Source organism: Heterocephalus glaber, unplaced genomic scaffold (assembly GCF_053883595.1).
Source record: "Heterocephalus glaber isolate CG9 unplaced genomic scaffold, H.glaber_assembly_v1.0 deba00001004, whole genome shotgun sequence".
Lineage (NCBI taxonomy): Eukaryota > Metazoa > Chordata > Mammalia > Rodentia > Bathyergidae > Heterocephalus > Heterocephalus glaber.
Window position 1 is genome coordinate 6,505,102 of NW_028258179.1, and position 25,859 is coordinate 6,530,960.

A 25,859-nucleotide genomic window follows, 5' to 3' on the forward strand; every position below is an offset into this window, starting at 1 on the left:
TTCAAATGGATGGACAAATGGAGGGTCAGAGAGACACCTGGATTCCCCCACATCCAGTCTACGGATTGCTAGAGAGGGTCAGATAGAGACACAGATAACCCTTGCTCCTTGTGTGCAAAATGTTTAAAGGTTTCAGTAAGCAAGATGTTTCACTCCCATGTACCAAAAGAATTTCATAAGAAACACACCAATCTGTGAAGACAAGGTACGTTTAACAGCCCCTAGAGTTGTGCAGTACACGCTCTGCAGCGCTGGACACGGTGGCCTGGGGATTTCTAATTTGCTTTCACAGATCGCAATTCGGTAGGTTCATCTTGAAAGAGCAGAAGAGGTGTGTAGTCCTTTTTCTTGACTTTTCCAGCAGCACAGAAACAAAGGAAGGGCTGTAATCCAGCCTGCAACCCAGTGCCCTGGAAGAGCACGGGGTTGTGGGACAACACTGGCTCACAAAGGACCTAGCAAGAAATGAGTGGACTCTAAAAATCCGATGTGTCTATGCTGCTGCTGACACCCTCCCTCTGCCCTTCCGCCCTGCAGTGGTACATGAACGGGGTGAATTACTTCACGGACCTGTGGAACGTTATGGACACACTAGGACTCTTTTATTTCATCGCGGGGATTGTGTTTCGGTAAGTAGTTCTCATTGGTTTCCCCAGCCTTGGGCATTTCGGTCACAAAAGTGAAGAAATGCCTTTGGACATGTGAATCCCCAGGAAGTCTGTTGGTTTGTTTCTCTTTAGAGACGTTAGGAACGGATTTCTTAGAGAGACAGCTTGGTGGCATCCAGCTGGGTCTCCGGTCTTCCCTCCCTGATGTCTGTAATGAAAAGGGGTTCTTCATGATTTTTCTCTCTGTTCTTACGGGTTTGGAGGAGACGATGACAAGGATGTTGTATATGTCATAGTATCGGCTTGTTGAGGGCCGTATAACCCTCTAAGATGCTCTTGATTTTGACTTGAAGGCTAGGTGGGGAACCTGCCTTTCTGTGACCACCGTATTTCCTCAGTTTCCGAGCCCGAGTGCAGGATTAGATAAGCAAATCCAAAGGCAACATCCAAGGCAAAACACAAGGTGCACCCCTGTGAGGGAGAGGTTGGCATACACCCAAGCCTTGGCTTACAATGCCCATGCCCACAATGGAGCTCTAACCTTTTTCCAGGGCTGGAGATTGAAGCCAGGGACTCACATATGTGAGACCAGGGCTCTACCACTGAGCCACAGCAGTTACATTCCGCACAGCTTCGAGATAGGATCAGCAGCAACATTTGAGCAATCATGTCGTCTGCAGCGAACTATTCCTATTTACATGTGCAAAAGCCAGGCCTCAACCTCCCAGTCGAAGGCACTCAGAGCTGTTTTCCCCCAGTGACCTTCCTCACTGTTTGGGTTAAGAGGCCCGGCATTTGCATCCCAGTTGATTGGAGGTAGTTGATTTCTAGCTCATTGCAGAGAGCACGTGGGGCTTTCAGTGGATGCAGTAGCAGGTGTTAGCTCATTGTGTGATCTGGCGAGAAGAAGCTGAGATTTTTAGGGGAAAGCTGCAAGGTCAGGGCTGCTGGGCTTGGTGCTGGTTGGGGTTGGCGTCATTGTCAATGCTCGTGAGCTGGGAAGCAGGTGAGACTGCAGTTGGTTCCCTCGGGAGCGCGAGGACCAGGGCCCGGGAAGAGGGCACTGGGGAGCCCGGCTCTGCGCTGTGTCCTCCCTTTCTTCCGTCTCCTCACCAGCCTGTGAAGCCAGGATGGTGGCCCACGAGCCATGCCTCTGGCTCCTTCCCACTCACTCAGCCTCCCCGAGCTTGGTCACGCTCAGAATTCAGGTACTTCCCCAAACTAAACTTGGAAATGTTTTGGTCAGCATCTCACAAACTCTCTTCCTCTTCCTATAGGCTCCACTCTTCTAACAAAAGCTCTCTGTATTGTGGACGGGTCATTTTCTGCCTTGATTACATCATATTCACTCTGAGGCTGATCCACATTTTCACTGTAAGCAGAAATTTAGGACCCAAGATTATCATGTTGCAGAGGATGGTAAGAGTCAAGTGCATCGTTAGCATCATTTCCCTCTCTGGTTGGGGTCCCACTAATGGGGGAGGGAAGATGCTGACCCGGGAGTGGATACTGCATTCCCGCGAAGTCACAGCAGGGAAGGTTGCCTTCCAATCCGTGAGCTACACTGCCAGGCCAGGTGGCTGTGAGGAGCCCATGGTGTCACGTCACACTTCCCACAGCCATCCCGTGCACTGCAGATGCGCCTCCATCCAGTTTGAACAGGCACAGGCAGGGCAGGGAGGGCCTTTGTACCGTTTGCACAGAGGTGGACAGCAGAACCAAGCAGGTTGGCAGCTTAGTCTAAAGACGGGGAGTGAGTCAGATGCGTGGTGATGACAGGCCCTAAATCAGACGCAATGTGGCATCCAGGGACCACAACCTTGCTCTGTATTGATATCTATCTATACGTTATTGGAGATTGAACTCAGGGCCTTTGCACTGCACTATATCCCCAGCCCTTTGTTATTTTTTATTTGGAGACAGGGTCTTGCTAAGTTCCCCAGGCTGGGCTCAAACTTACGATTCTCCTGCCTCAGCCTCCCAGAGTGCTGGGATTCCAGGCCTGCACCACCATGCCGGAGACTGGCCTTGCTTTCTACCCACAGCAGGAAGGAGTTGCGCACTTGTGTTGCTGCTTCCCTTGGCCAGTTCCCAGCCAAGCTCTCTCCACGTTTGCATGACTCATCTGTGAGCTTCTTTCCAGGGCTGAGGCTGGGTCTGTGGTTTTAACTCAAAGCATAACTGAGACACACTGTCACCATGAAGTCATGCTGCGTGTGCTTAGCACTCTGGAAAAACCAAGCTGTCTGTTCTTGTCTAATAAGGACCGCTTTTATTTTCCTTCTTTAAAAAGCCTACAGAAATAGTTTAGGGGCTCCAAAGAATGCCAGGATCATGAGGTGGAGAGAGAAAGAGGTCTGCTTTCCTTTCTGAGCAGAAATCGTCAGCTGGGCTGGATCTGGCCCATACATGGTCCAAGGCTGAGGGCGATGATCTTTTCAATTAGTGAACAAGCACTGGGTGCCAGAGACTTTCAGGGCCCCGGGGCTTGGACCTTTCTCCAGGGTCAGCCACATGACCTTACCACCCGGGGCCCTGCCCTGACCCTGGCCTGGTGTCCCCCTTGGCAGCTGATCGACGTGTTCTTCTTCCTGTTCCTCTTCGCGGTGTGGATGGTGGCCTTCGGGGTGGCCAGGCAGGGGATCCTGAGGCAGAATGAGCAGCGCTGGAGGTGGATCTTCCGCTCGGTCATCTATGAGCCCTACCTGGCCATGTTTGGCCAGGTGCCCAGCGACGTGGATGGTAAGTCTGACAGTGGGGGGACAGTGGCCTTGGGAGGAGGCGGCTGTCCTCATCCAGCCCCCAGCTGACCTTGGACCACAGCTTCAGTTGCACTCAGCCGCTGAGTCAGCGATTGGAAAGTTGTCCCTCAAAACCTCTCCTTCCTTCCCAAACAAGCTCTTATTTTGTATGCGATATTTCAATTTTTAAACCCTTAAAAAAATACTATTTCTCATACTTTTGACAGCAACAGAAGCACTAGAAGCAACAGACCTCACCAGTTTGGGAAAGAGGGCCTCCCCTTTGTATCACCCAGTTAGCTCAAAAAGAGCAGTTTGAAAGACTGAAGTCAGAACCTGGAATTTAAACTTCTGGCATCGACTCTGCCAGCTTGAGTCTTGGGGCAGCCAGAGGTGACACGGGTGGCTTTGACTGTCCCACACCTGTTCCCAGGGGGAAAGTGCGGGCACACCCAAGCTCGTACATGCTTTGAAGGAGAGCAGGCATGTGGTCCTGACAGTGCTGGACCTTGGCATTGCAGTCCTGCCTCCCTCGGTGGTCCTGGTGTCCCCGAGCCAGGGCCTGCCCCAAGTGGTGGCATTCTCAGTTCTCTGGTGTTTTCCCTCCATGCCGGAGCCTCTTTCTGGATCTCAGAAACAGTTGCTCCTCCTCCGTGCAGCACCGGAGAGGCGACTTCTCACTGTCATTCCCGGTCTGGACACTGTACCTGCCACTTTCCATAGTGGACGTGTTTTGTTCCCAGACAGCCAGCCCCCACCCGGTGGCTTTGGTGCCGCGTGGGAGCAGTGATAGCATCTAACGAGCAAGTGACCACAGGGCTGCGGCCCCGGTTGGCCACCAGGTGCTGTGTGGCCCTGGGAAGACTCCGCTCTCTGCCTCTCTGCTCTGTTATGGGTCGACCTAGGGGCTCGGGCTTCGCGCTCGGGCTCGGTCTCGGTCTCATCTCAGGCCACCCAGATGAACTCTCCGTGGGTCCCCCTCCCAGACTGGCCTTCCTCCAGAATGCGCCCCCGATGTGACGTCCTCCTTGACACCTTCTCCCACCGGTCCCCTGGCTCCAACTCCGAGGTTTTGTCGATTCTGTCTCCTACTGCTTTTGAAATCTGACTGCTTCCTCCCAGCCCCACGCTGTTCCCCTTGCCTGCCTGTCTTCTGCTCATGTCTACTAACAAACTCCTCACCTCCCTCCCTGGTGCCATTGGATCCAAAATGCAGGCAGAATGGTCCCTTCGTACAGAGAAGCCGATGTGTTGTTCTTCCCCTTAAAAGTCGCGTGGCTTCCAATTGCCTTTAGTGGAAAAACTGAAAAGTCACATATCTGGTCCTTGGACATATTCCCTTATGGAGTGGTCGATGTTTTCACTGTCACCTCCATGGCCATAGGGCCTTGGGATGTGCTGCTGGTTGCCTGTGTTAGGGTGTTCCAGGCAGCTGCTCCTCACCACTCGCTCAGGCTGGTGCCTGCTCATCCTTCCACTCACAGCTCAGCACTCCTTCCTTTTGGGGGAGCTGTTTCTGGGTGATCTGTCTCAGTGCAGAAGGTCACGCACAGACCCAAGGGTGCTCCGAGCTCCCGAGGGCACAGGACACGCCTGCTTTACCCCTCCTTGGGCCTTGAGCTTAGTGAAGTTCTTGGTTCATAGCAGCTGCTCAGTGAAAGGCAAGGGGCCGAGTGAACCTAGGAATTGCTCTTGTTTGGGTCCAGCTTGGTGTCCCCTGGGACCCAGTGGGCCTCCCCACACCGGCAGGGCCTCACTCGGGTTCTGGGTTCTGCCCCTCAGGTACCACATACGACTTTGCCCACTGCACCTTCACGGGCAACGAGTCGAAGCCGCTGTGCGTGGAGCTTGATGAGCACAACCTGCCGCGCTTCCCCGAGTGGGTGACCATCCCGCTGGTGTGCATCTACATGCTGTCCACCAACATCCTGCTGGTCAACCTGCTGGTCGCCATGTTCGGGTGCGTGCCAGGTTGGGGGCGGGGGGGCGGGAAGAGGGGACCAAAAGGGGCTGGAAGGTGATGAGCACCTCCGCCATGCTCTGTAAGTCCACACTGTGTCCCCGGCACCACGTGGCAGTGTCCTCGAGCTCTACGACTTTGGCATCATGGGTGGTGACAGCAGCAGCTCATCTCCGAGGGGTCTTGTCTTTCCTGGGACCCTGTGGTCTGGACTCCAGGGCTTCAAAGGTTTAGTTAGTTGCTGTTTTAAATATTTTATTGTAAATGAGAATACAAAGAGCAGAACCAAGAGAACAACTCTTTTGGGGCTCGTGGCTAGTGAGGTTGATGGAGAAGATGTGATGATTTTAACTATTTTTGTTGGGCTCCGCAGTTTTCCTTAGTGGACTCAGAAAGTGATGTTTTTCATTTCTACTTCCTTTTTCTTAGGAGGGTTCCGAAGAGTTCTACGTGGTAGTTTCCATGGGAGACCTTTTTTTATACTGTCCTGTTAGGGTAGATAGTTATTTTAAGTACACAAATTCTGGCACAAACCACTTACAAAATATATGTATATTTAAGAAATTATTTAGTGCAGCTTAATGTGGAAGAGGACTTGTTTGTCAAAACCAGAAAATCAGAAACTATGAAAGACAAGGTAAACATTTTTGGTTTTATAAAACGGTTTTTTAAGGGAAAAGACACTGAAAATAAAGTAGTAAAAGCTGGATGTGGATGCAGGCCTGTAATCCCAGGACTCTGGGAGGCTGAGGCAGAAGGATCACAGGTTCTCGTTTGCCTAGGCAGTTTTGTAATTTAGCAAGACCACCTCAGTGAGAGAGAGAGAGAGAGGGAGAGAGAGAGGGGCCCAGAGAAAATACAATAGAGGAAATTTAAAAATTCAGAGAAGGGGAACTCAGGCGTTCCATAGGTAGATGAAAGGAACTCAGCCTTGTAGGTCGCGGAGTTGGGAGGAAAGTGTGGAGGTAACTGCTGGTTCTGAACTCAGCAGATGACGCTCGGGGAGTCCCCGGCGCTGGGGGGCAGCCGAGGACACGGGATTACGCATGGGCATGAGCTGCTGCTGACTCTGGAAAGTAACTTGAGAATAGCTGTTAAAAGGAAAAACACATCATCTTTTGGTCCAGCTGTGTCACTGTTGAGAATCTATCCTACAGATTTATGTACCAAGGTGCTTACTGGATCGCTGGTGCCTGTACCTCGAGTAATGATTGAAGAAAGTGCGTCACATCCATGTGGTGGGATATTGCACAGATTCTAAAAAGACAAAGTCAGACCTGTATTTATGGGAAGGATGATATATTTTTATATAAAAACAAACTATAGACTAATTTTATAGTATAATCTTCTTTCCTAAGAGCGAAAGGTGATGACTTAAAAAATCAAGTATATATTGCTGTTGTTACAATGAGGACATTTATCTTTGCCATTAAGAAAAGAGAATGAGGAAAAGGCCATTGTCATGTGGAGCCCCAGAACTGCAGATGAAGACTACAGGCGAAGGGCACTTGCTTTGTTGTCCAGGGGCTTCCCTTTGGGTAGGACCAGGTGGGGACATGCACCTCCGGGGACATCGCATGCTGTCCAGAGGCCACCCCCTCTGGTCCACCCCCTCCTCTGGTCACACTGATGATCTGAAACTGCTCCATTTAAAAGCCAGGGAGGATTTCCTCTTCCCTTGTAGGATGCAGGTGAATTTTGCATCCTCACCTGGCTCCTAAATGCATCCCCATGACCGTCTTGCTGCTTGTCGTCCCGCGTTTGCTTCCCTGGACATGGTGATCTGTGGCCCCTGATGCTGTCACGCGTGCTGGTCCTCCTGTCCCCAGTGCCAGCTCCCTCCCCTTCTCCGACACTGCATCCCTGAAGCCCTCCTCGCTTTGCAGAGAGGCCGCCAAAGCAGTGTCCTCTCAACTGTAGCAGCCCTTTCTCCTTCTGGTCGGTGAACCCTGAGGTTGCAGACTGGGGCGTACATACCCTCAGCACCCAGCTCTGTGGCTTCGGTTGGAGGAGAGAGAACAGGGTGCTTTTCCGTGGCCGCTTCATTATTCAGCTTCCTGGGACACTTTAGCTCAGGTGCACCAGCGGCGGCGGACAGCAGAGCAGCAAGAGAGAAATCACAGAAGGCACAGCACCTGCCTGTGCCAGGTGCCTGGGGCATGGAGGGCCTGTGCCCCTCAGGACACATCCTGTGGGTGTGAAGAGAGGGTTGTCACACTGTCCCTCTCCACCCGCAGCTGGTGGCCAGCAGGGACTCAGGAGCCCAGAGCTTCTCCCTCAGACAGCCAGATGGTGCCAGGGGGTCCAATGTCAGAGCAGCCCAAAGCCTTAGAGGACAGAGAGAAGGTGACAGTGACTAGCCAGGGTGAACAGAGACAGGCTGGTTTGAGGTCTTGTTTTTTTTTTTCATTGACTTATTTAAAAATTTTTTTTAATACAAATAGATATTAATAAAGAAAATATAAAAACAGTTCTACAGAAAAATAATTTTTCATAACAAAAACAATTAGAGAATAACAATGGTAATTACACTGTGTATCATGATCTTAAAAGAATATATTTTCAATTGCTAATCTATCTCATTTCCTAATAAGACTATGCTTTTTGGCATAAAACATTTTGATTATTAACAAAGTGTCTCACGCTGATATAAAGAATCCATGGAACAGATTCAGACATCCGAGAGTTCTTGTTTTATAGTGGCAACATTTCCCATCAGCCTTAACACCGGGGGCTGCTGATGAAAACCCAACCACTCAGTACATCCACAGAAATGAGACACGAAGGCTAACAGCTCCCAGTGCCATGGCTCTGAAGTGGTACTCACTCAGGAAATCTCAGAAAGAGAGCTGTTTAGGAGAATCATGTCACTTTTGTCATCTGTGATCGGCACTATGATCATGAAATGGTAGAATTAATTTGGAGCTGGGAGGGATGGGAGGCCAAACTGGTGCTTTCCAGCTATGGAGATGGAGGTCTGTCCACCAGCATCTCTGACCCTGGCGTAACTCTGGTCTCTGCTGTTGAGGTTCTGGACCACTGTGCCCCACCCCACTGTCGCCCACAGCTTGGGGACACCCATTCCTTGGGGGTGCTGTGTCCTACAGACATATTCACCTGTGCGGTTCCGACAAAGACTCACCCACCATGTCATCTAGAACCATTTTTAAGTCTTAGAAGAACCATTTTTAAGTCTTGGGCACACTCTATCTATTTGTAGAAAAGTAGAAAGAAGAAAATAATCACCCATTACAAAGGTTTGGTGCTACTTAGGGAGAGGCTATCGAAATAGGCAGAAAAGAATGAAAAGAAACGAGCAGTCTGTTGTAATGACAAGAGCTAATATTTATTGAAGCATTTCGTGCTGGGCATGGGTCCAAGTGCTTTGTGTGTGCTGACTCATTTAATTGTTAATTATGTTTGTGTGGCTGCAGCCGCATTATGCTTTTACAAATGAGGAGTCGGAGGCAGAGTATGGAAGAGATGACACATGAACGTATTAATAGAATGGAATAGAATACAATCAGCGAGCACAGCTAGTCACAGAGGAGGGAGTTTGTCCTTGTGACGGCCTCCTGGCAGCAGAGCTGGGATCAGCAGCAGCAGCCAAGTAGAGGCGACATATCCCCAGAGGACTGTCCCTGGTGCTCGGAGGTCCCTGCCCCTGGTATCCAGACTGCTGGTGGAGGAGGGGAGGCGGGGCAGATGAATTGGTTGGGAGGGGTGTGGAAGGCCGGCAGGGGCTGGGGACAGGACTCTTCTGTGGTGTAGTAAAGGACTTGGTCAGCCTCTGAGGGTGTGGGGACACTCTGTGGGCCTCACACAGCATATGGCACAGCGCGGGCTGTATCACTCCAATCGCGATGCTGTACACGAAACTGAATCCTCATTTCAAAATCAGTGAAACGTCCTTGCTGCTTGTCTATCCCTGTTGGCCGCTGTTGGCTTTGTGGCTGCTATACCCTCATATCTTAATGGTTACATTTATTTCTTTTTGCTTTTTCAGTGACTCCTTACCCAGCTTATTTTGAAACCACTCAGTCTTTCCAATCCCTCTTCTAAGGGCACTTCATTTCAAAAATAGTGAAAATAGCACATCACTACCATCTTCGCAGACTGCCGTTCGGTTGTCTCTAAAGTTTTTAAAAAAGAATGTCTTATTCTTTAAAAAAAAACCACTGGCCTGTAATGTTTGTGGAGGTTTATGGGGTGCAGTGTGACATTCCAGGACATGTAGTCAACATGTAGTGATCCGATCAGGGTAATGAGCATTTCCATCCCATTCCCGGGACATTCGCCATTTCTCTGTGTTAGGAAACATGAACTCCTCTCTCCTGGTTCATTGGAGACCTGTTGATGTTCCAGCACAAGGGGGAGCCGGGATGTGACAAGCATGTTAACATACGTACGGGCAGGGAGGGCACAAAAGTCTCAGCCATCCAGTCATGAGGCAGTACTGGCTGGGCATTTCTGGTGTGTCCTGGAAGGGGTGACCGTTGGGCAGTGTGTGAAGTCTGTGGGAAGCTGTCACAAGGTGTCCACCCGAGGGAGACGTAACTGACAACTGACCTGCATTTCCATGTATTTTAAAGTTCTGCCGTGGTCTCAGTGCCGACTTTTTCTTTGTGAATTTTCTTGCAGACGTTTCATTCTGGCTTGATCAGTCTTGCTATTTTGGGTTTTACTACCAAATGGCTTTCATTACTGGAAGTTTTTATCCCTTCAACATCTGTTGTACAAGTTTTCCTCATTATCTTTATTCAAAACTTTCCCGGCTTTTCTTGTATATTTATTTGTATGGAGAAACATGAAGCTCATCTTGTGAATCTTCTTTCTCCTTCCAGAAAAAAGAAACAGTGAATTTTATTGTCACAATGTGAACTTTATAGAATTATTTAGAAGTTTGTCTTTTACTATTTAGAAAAAGTGGTCTGAATTTCATTTTTTCCAATATATATGGTTCCTGGTAAAATTTTATGTTTGTTTTCATATGAGTCTGGGAGATATTTTGTTAATTTATTTTCAACCATTTATGATTGTGAGTGAAATATTGTTCTATTTTTTAATGACTATGTTTTGCTATGTACAAAGGCTGTTAAAGTTTTGCTTATTTATTTTGGAACAAAACTCCTTCCTGAATTGTTTCTCTTTTTTTTCTTTTCTTTTTATCATATCGTGGAAGTTTCCTCCTATTCCTTATTATTAAGCTCTTTTCTTCTTTGCTCTTTTTCTCTTTCTTAATCAGACAGGGATGTTGAATGGGGCCAGAAGACTTTCTGGCAACTATTGAAATCATATTTTCCTTTTGATCTAGGATTACGATGTATTATACAAATGATGAATTATATAAATATTCTTAATATTTAGTCATTCTAATCCATGGTAATAGCATATGATGCTTTTATATATTTCTGGATTTTATTTATGCCAAGATTATCTGAATTCTAAATGTCTGCTGTTTGTTAGTGACATTTCCAGTCTCGGTGAATTTCTTTTTCTTTTTTCTTTCCTCTTCTCTTTCTTTTTTTCTTTCCCTGAAGATTGAACCTAGGGGTTTTGCACTAAGCTATCTCCTCAGTTTTGTTAATTTTATTTTTTATTTTGAGACATGGTATTGCCTAGTTGCTAAGGTGGGACTTGAACTGGGATCCTCCTGACTCACCCCCAGAGGGCTGGGATCACAGGCACGGGGCACCATGTCCGGCTCAGTCCCAGTAAGTTTCTGAGATCTGGCGCCTCCATGGGGGCTTCTGCTTCCTCCTTCTCTCCTGCTCAGGTGGCTCCAGGAGGAGGCTGCAGCTGTCATTGTGCCTCTCCAGCCAGCTGAGGAGTTGCCAGGAACAGGGCTGTAGGGGACAAGATTCCCCTGAAGATGTAGCATTGAAGGGAAAATTTCAGACTTCTTTCCAATGGGAAGATACAGATGGACTGTGATTGGTAGTGAGACTTCACAGTCAAAGACACATTGCCATGAAGCCCCTCAAAATCCTGCCCCTCTCTTGACATACTATCCCATAATTCTTGCCACTTTCTGAAGCAGTTCCGGAAGTCCTCTTTCATGAGTGCCTTTCGTTGCACTATTGTGGCTGTCTTGATGTCCTGAATCAATTCAAAACGTTGACCTTTCATGGTCATTTTACTTTGGGGAAGAGCCAGAAGTTACATGGTGCCAGATCTGGTGAGTAAGGTGGTTGAAGACATAGTGCAATCCTTTTATTTAACAGAACTTGCTGAGAACTAAAATGCTTCATAGAGTGGCAAGAATGATGGGCTGAGTGTTTTGAAGCAACGGGGAGTAATTTTTTAAAATCTAAGCATTCACGGATCGCATCTTGGGTGCAGAGCAGTTCTAGCTGGTGATGCTGGTGTTCAGTAGCTCAGCTGTGCCCTGTGTGAGGTGGATCCAGGTTTTCACCACTTATTTGTAAAAAGAATGCTGCTCCCAGGGTCCGTCTTTGCCCCTGAAGTGCAGAGGACGCTGCCCTTCCAACAGAGTCGTTCTTGAGGACCCCGGGTTGTCCTGGGGAGCAAATGAAACAATGACATTTGAAGCAGAGCTCTTGAAAATGGAGATGGACACAGGGCAAAGTCGTATTTCCCAGGCCCTGGCTCCAGTACCTCTGAGGTGGAGAAATGCAGAGCCACTCTGTGAGAGGCAGCTGGGCTCTTAGCTTTGGCTGGATGAGTCGAGAAAGAAGCAGTGCACAGTGACCTTGCGCCCGTCTGGACCTCTCTGTTTTTCTAAGCCATGCTTAGCTTCAGAGCTTTGAAAAAACAGTGAGAGGTTGGATTTGGGCCCAGATTGGAGTTTGCCAATCTCTGCTGTAGATGGTCTGGAAAATGCAAAATGCCCCAGTTAAGCCCAGGCGCATTCTCTTCCTACATGGGCCCTTCTGGCCTTTGCTCTACTCTGAGCTCCCGAGGAGGGGGAGGCCATCCGCCAGGAAGGGCTCCTTCTCCTGCTGTAAGCATTGTAAGGACTAAGAATTTCCTTTGGATAAAACCTCTGAAAACAACACTGGCTGCAATGGAGTAGATGCTGTTGTTTTTTGTGGAGTGCTGAGTTGGGGCCAGTGGCTACAGTCCACTTGGGACAGAAGGTGCATCCAATCCGAACATGCTTTGAGGGATGGTGACTAGGGCAGTGATAGCTGCTCTGGCACAAAGCAGCAAAGTGTGATTTCTGGCAAGCTCTTGCCCTGAGAGTCAGGAATCTGGGTTGTGCCCACTGATCCATCTCTGTAGCCACCAGCACCAGCTGGGGACTGGACCGGGGGATAAAGAAGCTTGATATTACTTCCAAGCAACCTGACCTACATTTGGAAGAAGCACCAGGCTCACTGTTGGATTCAATTTGCTGCACTGTAATGCAGCACTGTTCTGTGAGCTTCTCACCTAAAAAGTCTACATGCAAGGCTGATGTGAGGACCAATCCAACACAGCACATGTTCAGTAAACGGGAATTCCTTTTCTTCAAAGGCCCCACCCTATTTAAGAGCTCTAGTTACAAATTGGAGAATGCTTGGTAGTTATCAAAAATGTGAAGTCAAGCAAACCCTTTTGAACTGGAACAGAGGTGTTAAAACATTTCACGTTCCCCTCTGCTGAGCTGGTGTAGACATTGGGTTGAATTGTAGGGCTCAAATGTTGCCTTAATGCTTCCCTAGTTGAGGGACTCCGAGCATTTAGTTACCATTGCTGCCCCTCAACTTCTGATCTGTTAGTTGTAGATAATGATAGGACTTATAGAGTTATTTAATGAGTAAATCAATTAACATAGGTGGACTGTTTAGAATAGTATTGGATACATAGTGTTACCTATTTTGCAGTTTGTTTTAAATTGTAACTGGGAACTCATGGCTATAATTGGTTAGGGGATAGAACAGAAGAAGTATTTCTCTAATGACAGAAGTAATTCATAGACTTTGTGTAATGCGTGCATAAAACTTAATCATGACCTTCCTATTCCTTACTTCCCTCTTCCCTCTAACCCCTCCTCCATTTGCAAGAATTTATCTTCTAGCTTCCTATCATTTCTCTATTTGTTTGTTTGTTTGTTTATATGGTAGGTTTGTCATGTAAGAGAAACCATGTGATATTTAACTTTCTGTGTCTGACTTACTTTGCCTAGCACAATGGTCTCAAGTTTATCCATTTTCCTGCACATCACATGATCTCATTCTTCTTTATGGCTGAATGATATTCCATTGCCTATGTACACATTTTCTTTATTCATCAACTGCTGATGGGCATTGTGGCTGTTCCCAGAGTGTAGCTGTTGTGGATTATGCTGTGATAAACATGGGTATGCATGTATCACTACAGTATGTCTTCGGTTGTTTCAGGAATATACCCAGGAGAGGTACAGGTGAGTCGAATGGCATTTTTCTCCTTCAGTTTTTGAGGAATCTCCGTACTGATTTCCACAGCGGCTGTACTAGTCTGCATTCCCACCAACAGTGTAGGGAGGCCCCTTTCTCCCAGCCCCTCTCCCACAATCATTGCTTTTAAGTGTAATTTTTAATGGCTGCATGGTGAAATCATATTGACTAAGCACAGCCTGTGATATATCTTTTTAGGGTTGGACCTTTAGGCTGTTTTCTTGTTTTGGGATAGGTACGTAGGCTGCTGGCTAACAGCCATGTGTCTGTATTCACTTACATTTTTTTCCCAGTATTTCCCTATTCTTAGGCTAAATTCCCCAAATTGAAGTCACTAGCCAAAGGGATGAACATTTTTAAGGCTACTGATAAATACTAACAAACTGTTTCTCCTGTTTACAATTAAACATATTTGAGGAAGCACATTATTCCTAAGAGAGTCGATATTCTGGGCCTCTTTGTAACTCATATAGTAACAAACAAATGAAAAAAGAGAATCCTTGAAGATTTCAAAATAAAAGTAACTTTCGAGTTCACTGAACATTTTCTGTGATTAGAAACACAATAAAAGAGAACAAGAGCCAGGGACACTTTGGGGCCAGCGTGACTTGCAGGCGGCCTGGTGCCCAGTCCTTCTGGCTCTGGCATAGGTATGGGCTGTCCTCTTCTCTCTGGATTTGAGCTGGTACCGGGAGAGCTCAATAGCAGCATGGCTGGTGGCTGCGTGCAGATCTCTAAGCCTTGGCTTCTCCTTTCTCCTGCCAGCTACACGGTGGGCACCGTCCAGGAGAACAATGACCAGGTCTGGAAGTTCCAGAGGTACTTCTTGGTGCAGGAGTACTGCAGCCGCCTCAACATCCCCTTTCCCTTCGTGGTCTTCGCTTACTTCTACATGGTGGTGAAGAAGTTCTTCAAATGTTGCTGCAAGGAGAAAAACACAGAATCTTCTGCCTGCTGTGAGTGATCTCCCCCTCTGGGGCTGGGTTCAGAAGCGGTGACTGATTACTGATTTCCGGGAAGGATGTGTGGTCCTTATTGCAACAGGAAAGAATTACTAACAGTCTGTCCACTGCTACATCTGCACATCTCTGAAGATCTGGGGTCAGGCCAGAAAGAGTAGACCAGGAAAACAAGGAAAGATAAAGAGCTGCGGGATAGGCTTATTTTGGGAGAAAAACTTTCACAAACATAATAATGACATAAATTGTTGGATAAACTCACAGAATTCATGTGATAGTGTCAAATCATGACTTCAGATGTTTGATATGGCAAGGTGCCGTATTTTGAGGTAGCGCATCCTAGGCCATATTATCACTTTTATCCTAGGCAGCCACTGAGAACCAGTGAAAGGTCTCATTGAATGTCTAAGTAGGAGGATAAAATTAGAAAGGAAAATTACTGAGTTTCCTAGAAATTCCAGAAACAAGGGCCTACCAACCTCATTTCACATAGCCCTCTTTGGGAAGTGTTTTTTAATGACCACTCCACACACATACACACATTTCCTGTAGATGTGAATTTAAAGACAGTGTAATTGCAAGGATGGACAGAAATTGTGGAGAGGAAAGTAAGCAAACCTGAAAAGGAAGCCACGCCCTCCATGAGTGATAAGAGTGAATATTATAGAACCAGTTGTACTGCTGGAGGCACATGTCCCCTTGCAGTCCCCATACAAATACTTTCAGCTCTGGGGACACAGTCATGGAGAAGGTGCAAGCCTGGGCTCCTGAGCTGTGGTTTGTCTGGTGGGAGCCAGAGCTGAGATGGAACAGGGAGCACCTGGGAAGCTTGTGACACAGGGAGGAAGGGGTCCTGGGGAGCACTGGCTGAGGTAACAGATGCCTGTCACATGTCTGCCATGTAGCAGGCAGGGATTGTGGATGCAACGCTGAGTGGAACAGAAGCCACCTGTGCCCTCAGCTAGGTGCCTTTGACTGAGGGATGAAGAGGAAAACTAAAAAGCCTTAGTTGAAAAGCGTTGGAATTGCAGTTTTAGAGAATATACAAGGTGCTGGGGTAACTGCTGGGAGGACAGAAACTCTAGGAATGGAGCAAGGGAGACCTTCTAGAAGGACTCAGAGGACGAATTGGCATTGGCCAGACAGAGCGGCTGGGGCCAGGACTCGGGGTGTGTGTGGGGTGTCAGCTGTGAGGAGTGGTTAGAGGGAGGAGGGAGAGGAGAGAGGAGTCAGGGCGCAGAGAGGCTGGAAGAAGACCTGGGCGGGTGTGTCCCCCAGCCAGAGCCACTCAGGCCCCAGCCCCGCCCAGCCCACCATGCCTCACGTGGTTCTGAATCCCCCAGGAAAGAAAATGTAGACAAGAGACCCAGCAGTGGAACTAACGTGACAAGAGTCATGAAACGTGCATCCCAGTGCCCCTTGGATGACTGAGCTCACTCCTTCAATATGAAGGGGGTAAAGGAACTCCCAAGGCCAGTGTGGAAGGGTCCTTAGATTGCTTGGTAAAACTGCCCCTCAAATCCTGATGCTCTTTCTTGTGACTTGGAAGAGAGCAGTCATTGTAGGGTGCTGGGGAGGCAAGAATTTTAAGATGATTCCCCCCACTGGAGCGCTACTGAGAAAAAGAAAAGTCCTTGTTAAATGGAAAGGAATGGGAATTGGACATGGGAAATCTAAGGGAGAATCCAGTACAGATGACTAAGGGAATATGCTTAGGTTGTTCTGTTTTCCACATTCAGTTTTTCCAGGATAAGCTAGTTTCTCTTCTTAGTCCATGCCTTTTCCTGCTGTCCTCAGGGCTTTGTGTCTTCCAGTGGCCTCTGGGTGTGGTGGTGTTTTCTGGTCCTTCTCCTCATGTATCTGATAGGATGACCACCCTGGTCATGTTCCATATTGGGCCGATCATTCTTCCTACCTCTTTCCTAGAATCCCAAGTATTTTGATGATTGAGAAAAATGAAAATATCAGTCTTAGTAACTTAGAAATGGTAATTGGTGGCAATTAAAAAAAAAAACCAACTCGTCAAAAACCATCATTCTTTGTGAGGTTCTTTATATAGAAATGGAGGCAGGATGCCCATAAGTTAGACCTTAAATATTGGTCTTAACCTACTTCTGTCCCCTCCCTAAAATTCTAAGCTTCTACCAACTGGCTTTCACAATGTACATGTGCCTACGACTCCTGGCTCTTGTCACAGTTTAAACAGTCTTCACAGTCAACTCTTCTGACATGTCACTTTGGGGATGTCAGTAGCAATCACACATGTAATTGCCTCTCTTGAAGAAAGTGTTTTGATGATCAGGACAGGTTGCTGTCTTACTCTCCATCATTCTGCTTTGGAAGACAAAATGAGCCGTTTCTATCTAAAGGAATCAAAAAAAATCTTTATACCAGGGATGAAGATTGGAAGTTCAGATGTGGAATTTTGTATATTCAAAGACCATATCCAAACATCTGAGGCACTTAATGACATGTCCCAGGTTCTGTCTTGAAATCATGTTACAGGTGAATATCTATAGGGCCCGAGAGAAGGCCAAAGGGACCAATACGTGCTTTAGGAAGGCTTATAAGTTTGCTATAAATGGGCCAAGAGAAAAAAAAACAATGGATAAAAGTTTCAGTGAGGAAGATTTTTGACTCAGTATAAAGAAAAAAGAATGTCTAGCAATTAGTGCCATTTGGAAATGAAATAAATGACCCTCTAAGGTGATGAAGAGCCCATGGGCACTGAGGTCTTGCTGGGCACTGGTGACAGAGGGGCTGTATGGGATTCTCCTTCACTCAGCCCGGGATCAGCGGAATCCGGAAACTCAGTGTGTAACGAAGACAAATCAACCTTCCAGATCTGGGGTCAGGTTGAGCCGACAGAATAAAATGCACTACATTCTCCCCAAGCTTTGTTAATGATTAAGCATGCTATGAGCTTAAAATGGGCACAAATCCCCCCAGTTTGGCCAGCAAATGGAAAGGAGTGGATGGATGTTTCAGAAAGAAATGATGCAAATTGGACCTGCCTGCCACATGAGCCCTTGGGAAAGTCGTGGAAACAGAGTGAACTGTTCTATTCCTCCTCTTTGGGCAGCTCTTCCTCTCTGGAAGGAACAAAGAAAGAGAGGGGAAGTGGAGTTGCCAGAAGGTCCCGTGATGGCATGGTGGTGACCGAAGAGTGAGTCTGAGCAGATGCCCAGCGGGCCTGGTCATTACCTGCCTGTCCACCCTTTTTGGAGATAATCAGTTTCAGAAACCCGGGGCTCCATCCGGCAGTTCACTTCCTAAATGTGCTTTGCATTTGCCTCCAAACAATGGGGAAGTCAAGAGTGTAATTTATTTTAAAACTACCTGTCTTTGGAGGGAAATGCAAGCTTCTTCAGATAACTTTTAGAAGAGCAGAATTCAGATTTTCACTTTTGGTACCTGTTTGGGGATATCTTCAAGTTATAAAAAGGATGCTACCCAGTAATGGCATTTTTTATAAAATACATCTTTGTGTGTGTGTGTGTGTGTGTGTGTGTGTGTGTGTGTGTGATTCAAAGAGGAAACTGTATTCATTATGGAAAATTTGAAAAATACAGAAATATACAAATAAAGGGTGTGGGCACATGTAATCAGTGAAGAGATAAATATTGTCAGCATTCTGGCATTTTCCCTATCATTCTTATTTGGCTGTGTAAAAACTGGATTGCTCTATGCATGCATACTCAGAACTTAATTTGTTCATTTAACTACTAGTATAGTATAAACATTTTCAATACTCATGAATGTATCTTATATGTTACATTAGATATATCTATATTCTAATTGTCTGATCTATCTATATTCTAATTTTTAACTGTGGAATAGTGTAGCCAATGGCTGTACCAATAATTAATGAATCCCTTGTTGATAAACATGAAAGTTGTTCTGATTCTTATTAGCATAGGATGTGATAAAGAATTATGGGTGTTCTTTTCGAGCACCTCCATCATTTTTCTTTGAGTTATTTCTAGAGGAGAAATTTCTAGCTGAAGAGTGTGCACAGGGTGTGTACTGCCTGTTCCCTTTCCCCTGCAGTTTCATCCCCAATTTCCAAAGCTGTAACAATGGGCAGACTTTTCATGTCTCGCAGGTGGCCTGTTTCTCCATACCCTCTCCAACGAAGAGTGCGGGCAGTACCAGCATGACCAGTGAAAATGCTCTGTCATCGTTTCAGCTCGCATTTCTCTCACTGTGACAGAGCTTGGCCAGTGTTTCTTGGTCCTTTGTCATTCCTGTTCTCTCCCCTTCTGTGCTCAAGAGCTTCCATCTTTCTGTGTTTATTTTTAAGTATTCCTCCTCATGGGCTTCCACATATATTTTAATTTGAAGAAAAGACATTGGGAATACATTGCTAGAGCCAATATAATTTTTTTAAATGTGGTTAAGAACTATTTTGCAAACTGAATCACCACCATTTAAAAATAAATACATGTGGTTGGGTGTTCTAGCACACGCCTGTAATCCCAGCTTCTTGGGAGGCTGAGGTAGGAGGGTTGCAAGTTTGAGCCTGGCCTGGACAATTTAGCAAGACCTTGTCTCCAAAAAATGTGGAGCTGGAGGTGGGATGTGACTCAGTCGTACAGTGCCCCTGGCTTCAATCCCCCGTCCCCTCCCTAAAAGAAACTTGCTTATATGGGGTTTGCCTAAATCCAATCACTTGCCTATTGATTCTTTGACCCTCAATTGATTCTTTTCATCCAGAATACAATGAAGAATGCAATATCCAGGAAGATATTGTAATTTCTAAACTCTAACATGAGAATGAATAAATTTAAATGGTAAAAGTAAAAGCTACGTAAGTCTGTTCCACGTGGCCACCTGCACAAACGTGTGCTCTCTTGTACTGGTGGACTCAGGAGGCCATTAGATGTCCACTGCGTTAGGGCCTGCAGTGTGGCTGGAGCCACAGTCCGTTCTTTTGCTCACCTGCCATTGTAAGAAACTGAACTAACACTCTCACTGGAATATGCCACAGGCCAGTTTAACACCCTGCCCTGGCTTAGATGAAAGATAAAGACTAGGGGTGAGAATTTTCTTTCAGATCCACACCCACACTGTGTGTTTGACAAGGACAGGAACAGTATCCTCAGGTTCCTCTCTTCCAAAGCTCTTGCCGCAGTTTTAGGTTGCCTGTCGGGAAACTATTGGTAATTATCCAAATGAATGGTTCAGCATTTTTATGTCATCAGAGTAGAAAAGGAGGATGTGCATATCAAATGTGAGAGCCAAATTCATTAGTGGAATGATTCTGCTAAGTCATAAAACACAGAGACAAGATTTGAACTGATCTCTATTTGGAATAAAGACTGTGTGCTTATTCCATATGAGGAGCTGATTCTTATTGTTACCCAGAAAGCCATTAATATCACATAACCCCACACCGTTATGGATAAGTAGCATCAGTCAGATCAGCCAGGGCAGAATCCAACTCTTCTCGTTCCAGGGTCTCATAAAATGCCTAGCAGGTGTTGATTTAGAAAGCAAGAGGTAGATGAAACAATTTGAATATCTTTCTTTTCTCATTTTTCAAGGTTTCAAAAATGAGGACAATGAGACTCTGGCGTGGGAGGGTGTCATGAAGGAAAATTACCTCGTCAAGATCAACACGAAAGCCAATGACAACTCGGAAGAGTATGTGGGTTGCTCGTTTCTGCTTCACAAAGCCCCCTTCGTATAGTAAGCTGGGAGGAGAGTATAGACAGTTCATTTGTGCATGCTCTGGAAAGAGCATCCACAGGGGGCAGCCATAGGGCCATGTCGACGTCCCCAGGCAATTGAAGATGACAGACACCTAGTGTTTGCCAGCCTTTCAAGAAGGGAAAAGCCATCCCCTGCTACCCTGATTGTCTCTCAGGTTCCTGCGGGAGAAACAGGTAGTTGGAGCCTACAGTGGAAGGCCACAGAATCAGGTTACAAGAGCTACTGCTGCATAGGTGGGTTCTAGGAAGCTCCACAGGTCATGGGCAGATGGCTGTAGGGGCCACACACCTGTTTACCACTTTGATGCCGAAGTACAGAGACCAGAAGAGGGAACATACATTGACTGATCTGCCGTAAGCTCTCCCTGCAGTCTTGAACATCATTTTTGCATTGCAAGGAGTTGTTGTAAATGCCCACGCGATTCATAAACATAGTCATTAAGCATCTTACAGAAATGGCTAAGGTTCAGCTAATTCTCCAGGTGGTCCCCAAGTAACGTGTTATGGAGTCTATAAAAGCATGCTCGTCTCATTGTGAAGCTTAGCAGTCTTCACAGACAGCTGCTGATCTTCCTGGGGGGTTCAAAACATACCTCAAAATGTGCTCTAGCAAACCGTGAAGAAGTATAAGTGCAAGGAATCCCTTTGTTAGGTCCCACATGCTATTAAAGTGGCTCTGAGACTATGGAGCAGGAGGGGGACAGAACCTGCAAATGCTCTTATCCCGCCCAGCAGGAGAGGCAATGTTTATTTGCTGTCCTACTAATTGTGACAAGAAAGGCATTCTGCTGTGTTTGGGTATTAGAAAAACAATCCAAAAGGTGAATGCAGCTGGCTCTTGATTGAGCTAGAAATGAAAATGACCCGTATTCTGCCCCTTAGAGACTGAAATGAGGGCAGTGAGCCCTCTCTCAGCCTCTCTCTCTCTCTCTCTCTCTCTCTCTCTCTCTCTCTCACTCTTTCTATAATTTTTCTGCAGGATGAGGCATCGTTTTAGACAACTGGATACAAAGGTATGGCTCCATTTATAGTTCGGGGATTTACAAAAATCTCCAGGGTCTTTGAGCTTTCAGTTAGAAGTCCACAGTGACAGTTAAAAAGGGAAAGAAGTTAATTGTTAAAAAAAAAAAAATAGAAAAGACTCTTTTCCATATGCAGTTTTCTTCTTTTACCAGGTAAGAGCTAGGGGCTGGGACCAATGGCTTCCCCTGCTTCCAGCCCCTTGGAAGCGCCACGTCCATGATTGGTGAATCCTCTCTGTGTCTAACCAGGCTCTCTCCTTCTCTCTGCTGTGAAGCAGATGAAGATGTTTGCAATTATGGGGAACCACCAGAGAGCTCAGAGGAGCTGTGTGGGAGCCTGTGAACCACTAGATGAGTCTTTGATACCAGTCTGCTTTGGTATCTACTTAATTTGGAGGGTGTTTTGCAGGCACAAACACACCTGTACGTGCTGGGCACATGTAGCCAGAAATGATCATGAGTTCAGCAGAAATTACAATCGATTCGTAAATACCAGATGCCTCCCCGGCTCCGAGGAGCCGGTGATATGAGCTGTTTTATCTGAGTATTTGGAGAATTCTGATTGGTGACGTTCACCTACTGTGCGTTGTATCTTCTGATGGCTGGACAGGATCCCATGTGGTGTGGCCGTCTCTCCAGCACCCAGTACCTGGTACATGGTAGGGACAAATGTTTGTTGAATGAATGAAAGGTGCTTTTCGCTGAGCTTTAACATGAAAATTTTTCCAACACAATTACTTGTTTATTTATTTGTCCTTTGCCAATAATTTTAAAAATCAAGACTGTGTTTTCATGGGCCTCACCTTCAGGGTCCCTTGCAGCACATCAGTGACCAGAACTCTGGCCCGTGCCTGGTGCCCAGGGTCTTCTTGCTCCTCTGGGGTGGTTCTTCCCTCCTTCTGCTCTTCGAAGCCCCTCTCCTCTGCAACTGCCTGCTTTGTATGTGGAGCCAAACCTTCAGGATGATAATTCACTATGTGCCAACCGCTGAATGTATTAGTCACAATTTGGTGGTCTATTGCCACCTAATGAAGTGCTCCACCCTTTAGTGGCTTCTGACAAGCACTTTACTCAAGATGTATGGGTCAGGAGTTTGAGAAGGGCCCAGCCAGGATGTTCCACTTCCTGTGTCCCCAGCTGGGCTCCAGGCATGGACCTCATGTTCCTCCCCAGGATTCTTCCCTCCCTCTTGGTGTCTCATCCTTTGGGGCCTCTGTATATGAGCAGGCTTGTTACAGCATGCTGGTCTTGTGGCTGGCTTCCAGGAATGACAAAAGAAACTACCAGTACTGTTCCAGGTGAGGCCTAGAGCTGTCAAAGTATCACTTCCAACAGAGTCATCATGGCCCAGCCCCTGGAGGAGGACGTGGTGGCCGCCATCTTTGGTGACACTCTATCATACCAGTGGAGGTCTTGCTACCATCTACAGTGACACTCTAGCATACCAGTACATATCTTGTTACAGGTTCTCTAGTTCTGAGGTTATTGTTGCTGGTTTTTACCAAGGGACTGGGAGGACCTCTGTGTCATTAGCATCGAGTGACTGCACTAATCATGTCAGGATGTATATTTAATCAGTGGAGAGAGAAAAACAAAGTGCTGGATGTTTTTAAAGGTTAGAGAAGATTCAAAGAATTTTTGAGAGAATACATGAAAAAACAATAGGAGACAGGATTCTAAGATTTGATATTTATGTTAGACATACATAAAACCTTTCATGATATAATCACTGTTTTCTACATCATGTGTTCTTATTAAAATATACTGCCTGCTGAATCTGTGTGTAGGCCACTCCCTGCCAGGCATTGGGCTAAATCTGTCAAAGCAGACATGGCACCTGAACTTTATGGATGAACTTTTTCTTAAATAGTCTGGGTACAGGAGGATTTTTCAAGTTCAATCATATAGGAGTGAATAGCAGAAGTGATTTTCTTTCTTTTCTTTTTTTTTTTAATGGTACTGGGGATTGAACTCAGGACCTTATGCTTGCAAGGCAGGTGGAGGAACCACTGAGTTAAATCCCAGCTCCAGCAGAAGTGATTTTTCTATGCAGTATCTTGTATGTGCTCAACACATTGCTTGTGTCTGTGTTGGGAGGGAACAGGAATGGGTAGCTCTGAAGGCCCTAGGTCAGGAGAAGTGTGGGTTGTTCTGAGTGGCCAAAGTGGGCTAGCCTGGACCGGGGGGAGCTGAGTGGGAAGACACAGAGAGACTGGGCAGTTCTGTGTAGGAGCTCAAATGCCTCTGTATAGAGTTAGATTTTTTGTCCATGCAAAGGGAGGCTCTGGAGAGATTTAGAACCCAGGAGAGCAGATCTGGGGTTCTCTGGGGGCAGAGCCCTCCAAGTGGTCAGAGTGGCAGTATTGAGGGCTTAAACAATCTGGTTAAGGGGACAGAGATCCTAGGGAAGGGGCCAAGTGTTGTGCTGGTAGGGAAAACAGTCTGCTTTAGTGTGTTTTGTTGTTTTGTCTTTACTTCTGGTTTATTTGGGGTGACTTTGGAGGGAGCTGATGGAAAGCCAACTTAGGGATTGGACTAAAGCTCCTCCAAGCCACATCTTTGTCCTGTCCCTACTTGGGGACATGTAGAGTGTCAAAGGAGGGCACCACAGTGGATGCAGGAAGAAAGGAACATGGCAGGAGCCTGAGCCTTCTGAGAAATGCCCTGCCCTGGGGTCAGGAAAACTGGGGAAGAGGAGACCCTGGCTGAGCTGCCCAGATTCCCAGGGGCTGAGTGGTTTGTGGACCTAGAGCTTTAAGCACTAGGCTCTAGGGTGGCCAGCACTGTCAGTAGGGATGGCAGACCTTGCTGGGGTCATGAAGGTGGCCTAGGGAGTCATCAAGAACTAAAATCGTAATTGAAGTCTGTTCCTACACCTGTAGAAGCCAGTGGTCTCCAGGGGGCTGGAGAAGCGCTCGCAGGCTGTTTCATTTGCCTCGTTGTGGAGCTCAACGCTCTCTAGGTTCCCCCAGACACCACCTGCACCACATATTGTTTGGGTGTAGGCGGAATTGGGGCAGACGGTGGGGCACCCCAAGCTGTCCGCTGCCTCTCTTCCCTTCGCGCCTGTCCCCTGACTCTCCCCTTTTTGTATCTCTCCTGAGTTTTCTTACTGCCTCTTTCGAGCAACAAAAATATCCTCTCCTTTACACTCATAAAATTTTGCCATCATCTTTGGATCTTTTGTTTCTTGAGCAAGCTTTGGGAGTCCTTTCTTTTCCTTTTAAATTAACTTCATTTTGAAAAAGCTTCATTGAGCTATCCTTGACACAGTGTACTATGTATTACTTAAGGTGTATAATTTGATGTTTTGACCCATGTATAAATTGCAAAATGATGACCACAATCCAGCCTAGCTAATTAACATATCTGTCACCTCTGCATAACTTCTATTTGTGTGCTGTGTGTGTGTGGAGAGACTTAATTTAAGACCTTTGCTCAGTCTGGGGATATAGATCAAGGTAGAGTGATTTCCTAACACGTGTGAGGCCCTGGGTTCAATCCTCAGCAACAAAAAAGAAAAATAGACCTATTTTTCAGCAAAATTCAGGTTACAGTGTAGTGTTAATTACAGCCCCCGTGCTGGACAGTAGCTCTCAGAATTCACTCATCCTCCATCACTGAGACTTTGTGTCCATTGACCAGAATCTCCCGCTTCACCATCCTGTGGCTCCTTCTCTTTAAAAACATGGCCGAGGGCCAGGGATTTAGCTCAGTGGTTCTGCCCCCTGCCTTGTAAACACAAGGTCCCGAGTTTGATGGCCAGTACCAAAATAAATAAATAAATAAATAATAAAAACACAGCCAAGTTTCCCATGAGATGCACATAGCACATTTGCTCCATCCACAGATCCACTGATTGACACCTAAGGTGTCTCTATAGTTTGGCCATTCTTGTGCATAATCCACATTGACTGTGCTAGCGCAGATACCTCTTGCTGATCCTGATTTCAGTTCTTTGGATATATACCTAGGAGTGCTGGTAGCTGGGTTACATAGTAGTTCTCTTTTCAGGTTTTGAGAAACTTACACTCCGTTTTCCATAACAATGATATCAGGTTACATTCCCACCAACCGGGTACAGGGGCTTTTCTCTTTTCACATCTTTGCCCACATTTATTTTTCTTTTTGACAATAGCTATCCTGACAGATGTGAGTGGTTTCTCACTGTGGGTTTCACTTGCATCTCCCCGATGATTTGAGATGTTGAGCACCTTTTTTCATAAATGTGTCAGCCACTTGAATTTCTCCTTTAAGAAAGTGTCTGTTTAGGTCCCTTGCCCATTTCTTAAATTGGGTTATTTGTGGTTTTGCTACTGAGTGACATGAGTTCCTTATATATCTTGGATACTAACCTCTAGTTAATATATGGGTTGCAAATATTTTCCCTTTTCCACAGGTTCTTCTTTCAAAGTGTTGAATATTTCTTTTTCTGTGAAGAACTTTTTCTTATAATCTACTTGTCTATTTTTGG

At 46.4% G+C, this 25,859-nt stretch overlaps 1 protein-coding gene across 14 annotated transcripts in view; it reads left to right on the forward strand.

Moving 5' to 3' along the window:
* Positions 1-25,859, forward strand: part of Trpm8 (transient receptor potential cation channel subfamily M member 8) — a 139,834-nt gene that overhangs the window by 106,348 nt on the left and 7,627 nt on the right. For all 14 annotated transcript variants that reach the window (XM_087209479.1, XM_087209473.1, XM_087209474.1 and 11 more), the window contains 7 exons: positions 538-629; positions 1,886-2,027; positions 3,179-3,350; positions 5,132-5,309; positions 14,456-14,646; positions 20,196-20,295; positions 21,343-21,376. In XM_087209479.1, the coding sequence (XP_087065605.1) occupies positions 538-629; positions 1,886-2,027; positions 3,179-3,350; positions 5,132-5,309; positions 14,456-14,646; positions 20,196-20,295; positions 21,343-21,376 (909 nt within the window). The remainder of the gene's footprint in view (positions 1-537; positions 630-1,885; positions 2,028-3,178; positions 3,351-5,131; positions 5,310-14,455; positions 14,647-20,195; positions 20,296-21,342; positions 21,377-25,859) is intronic.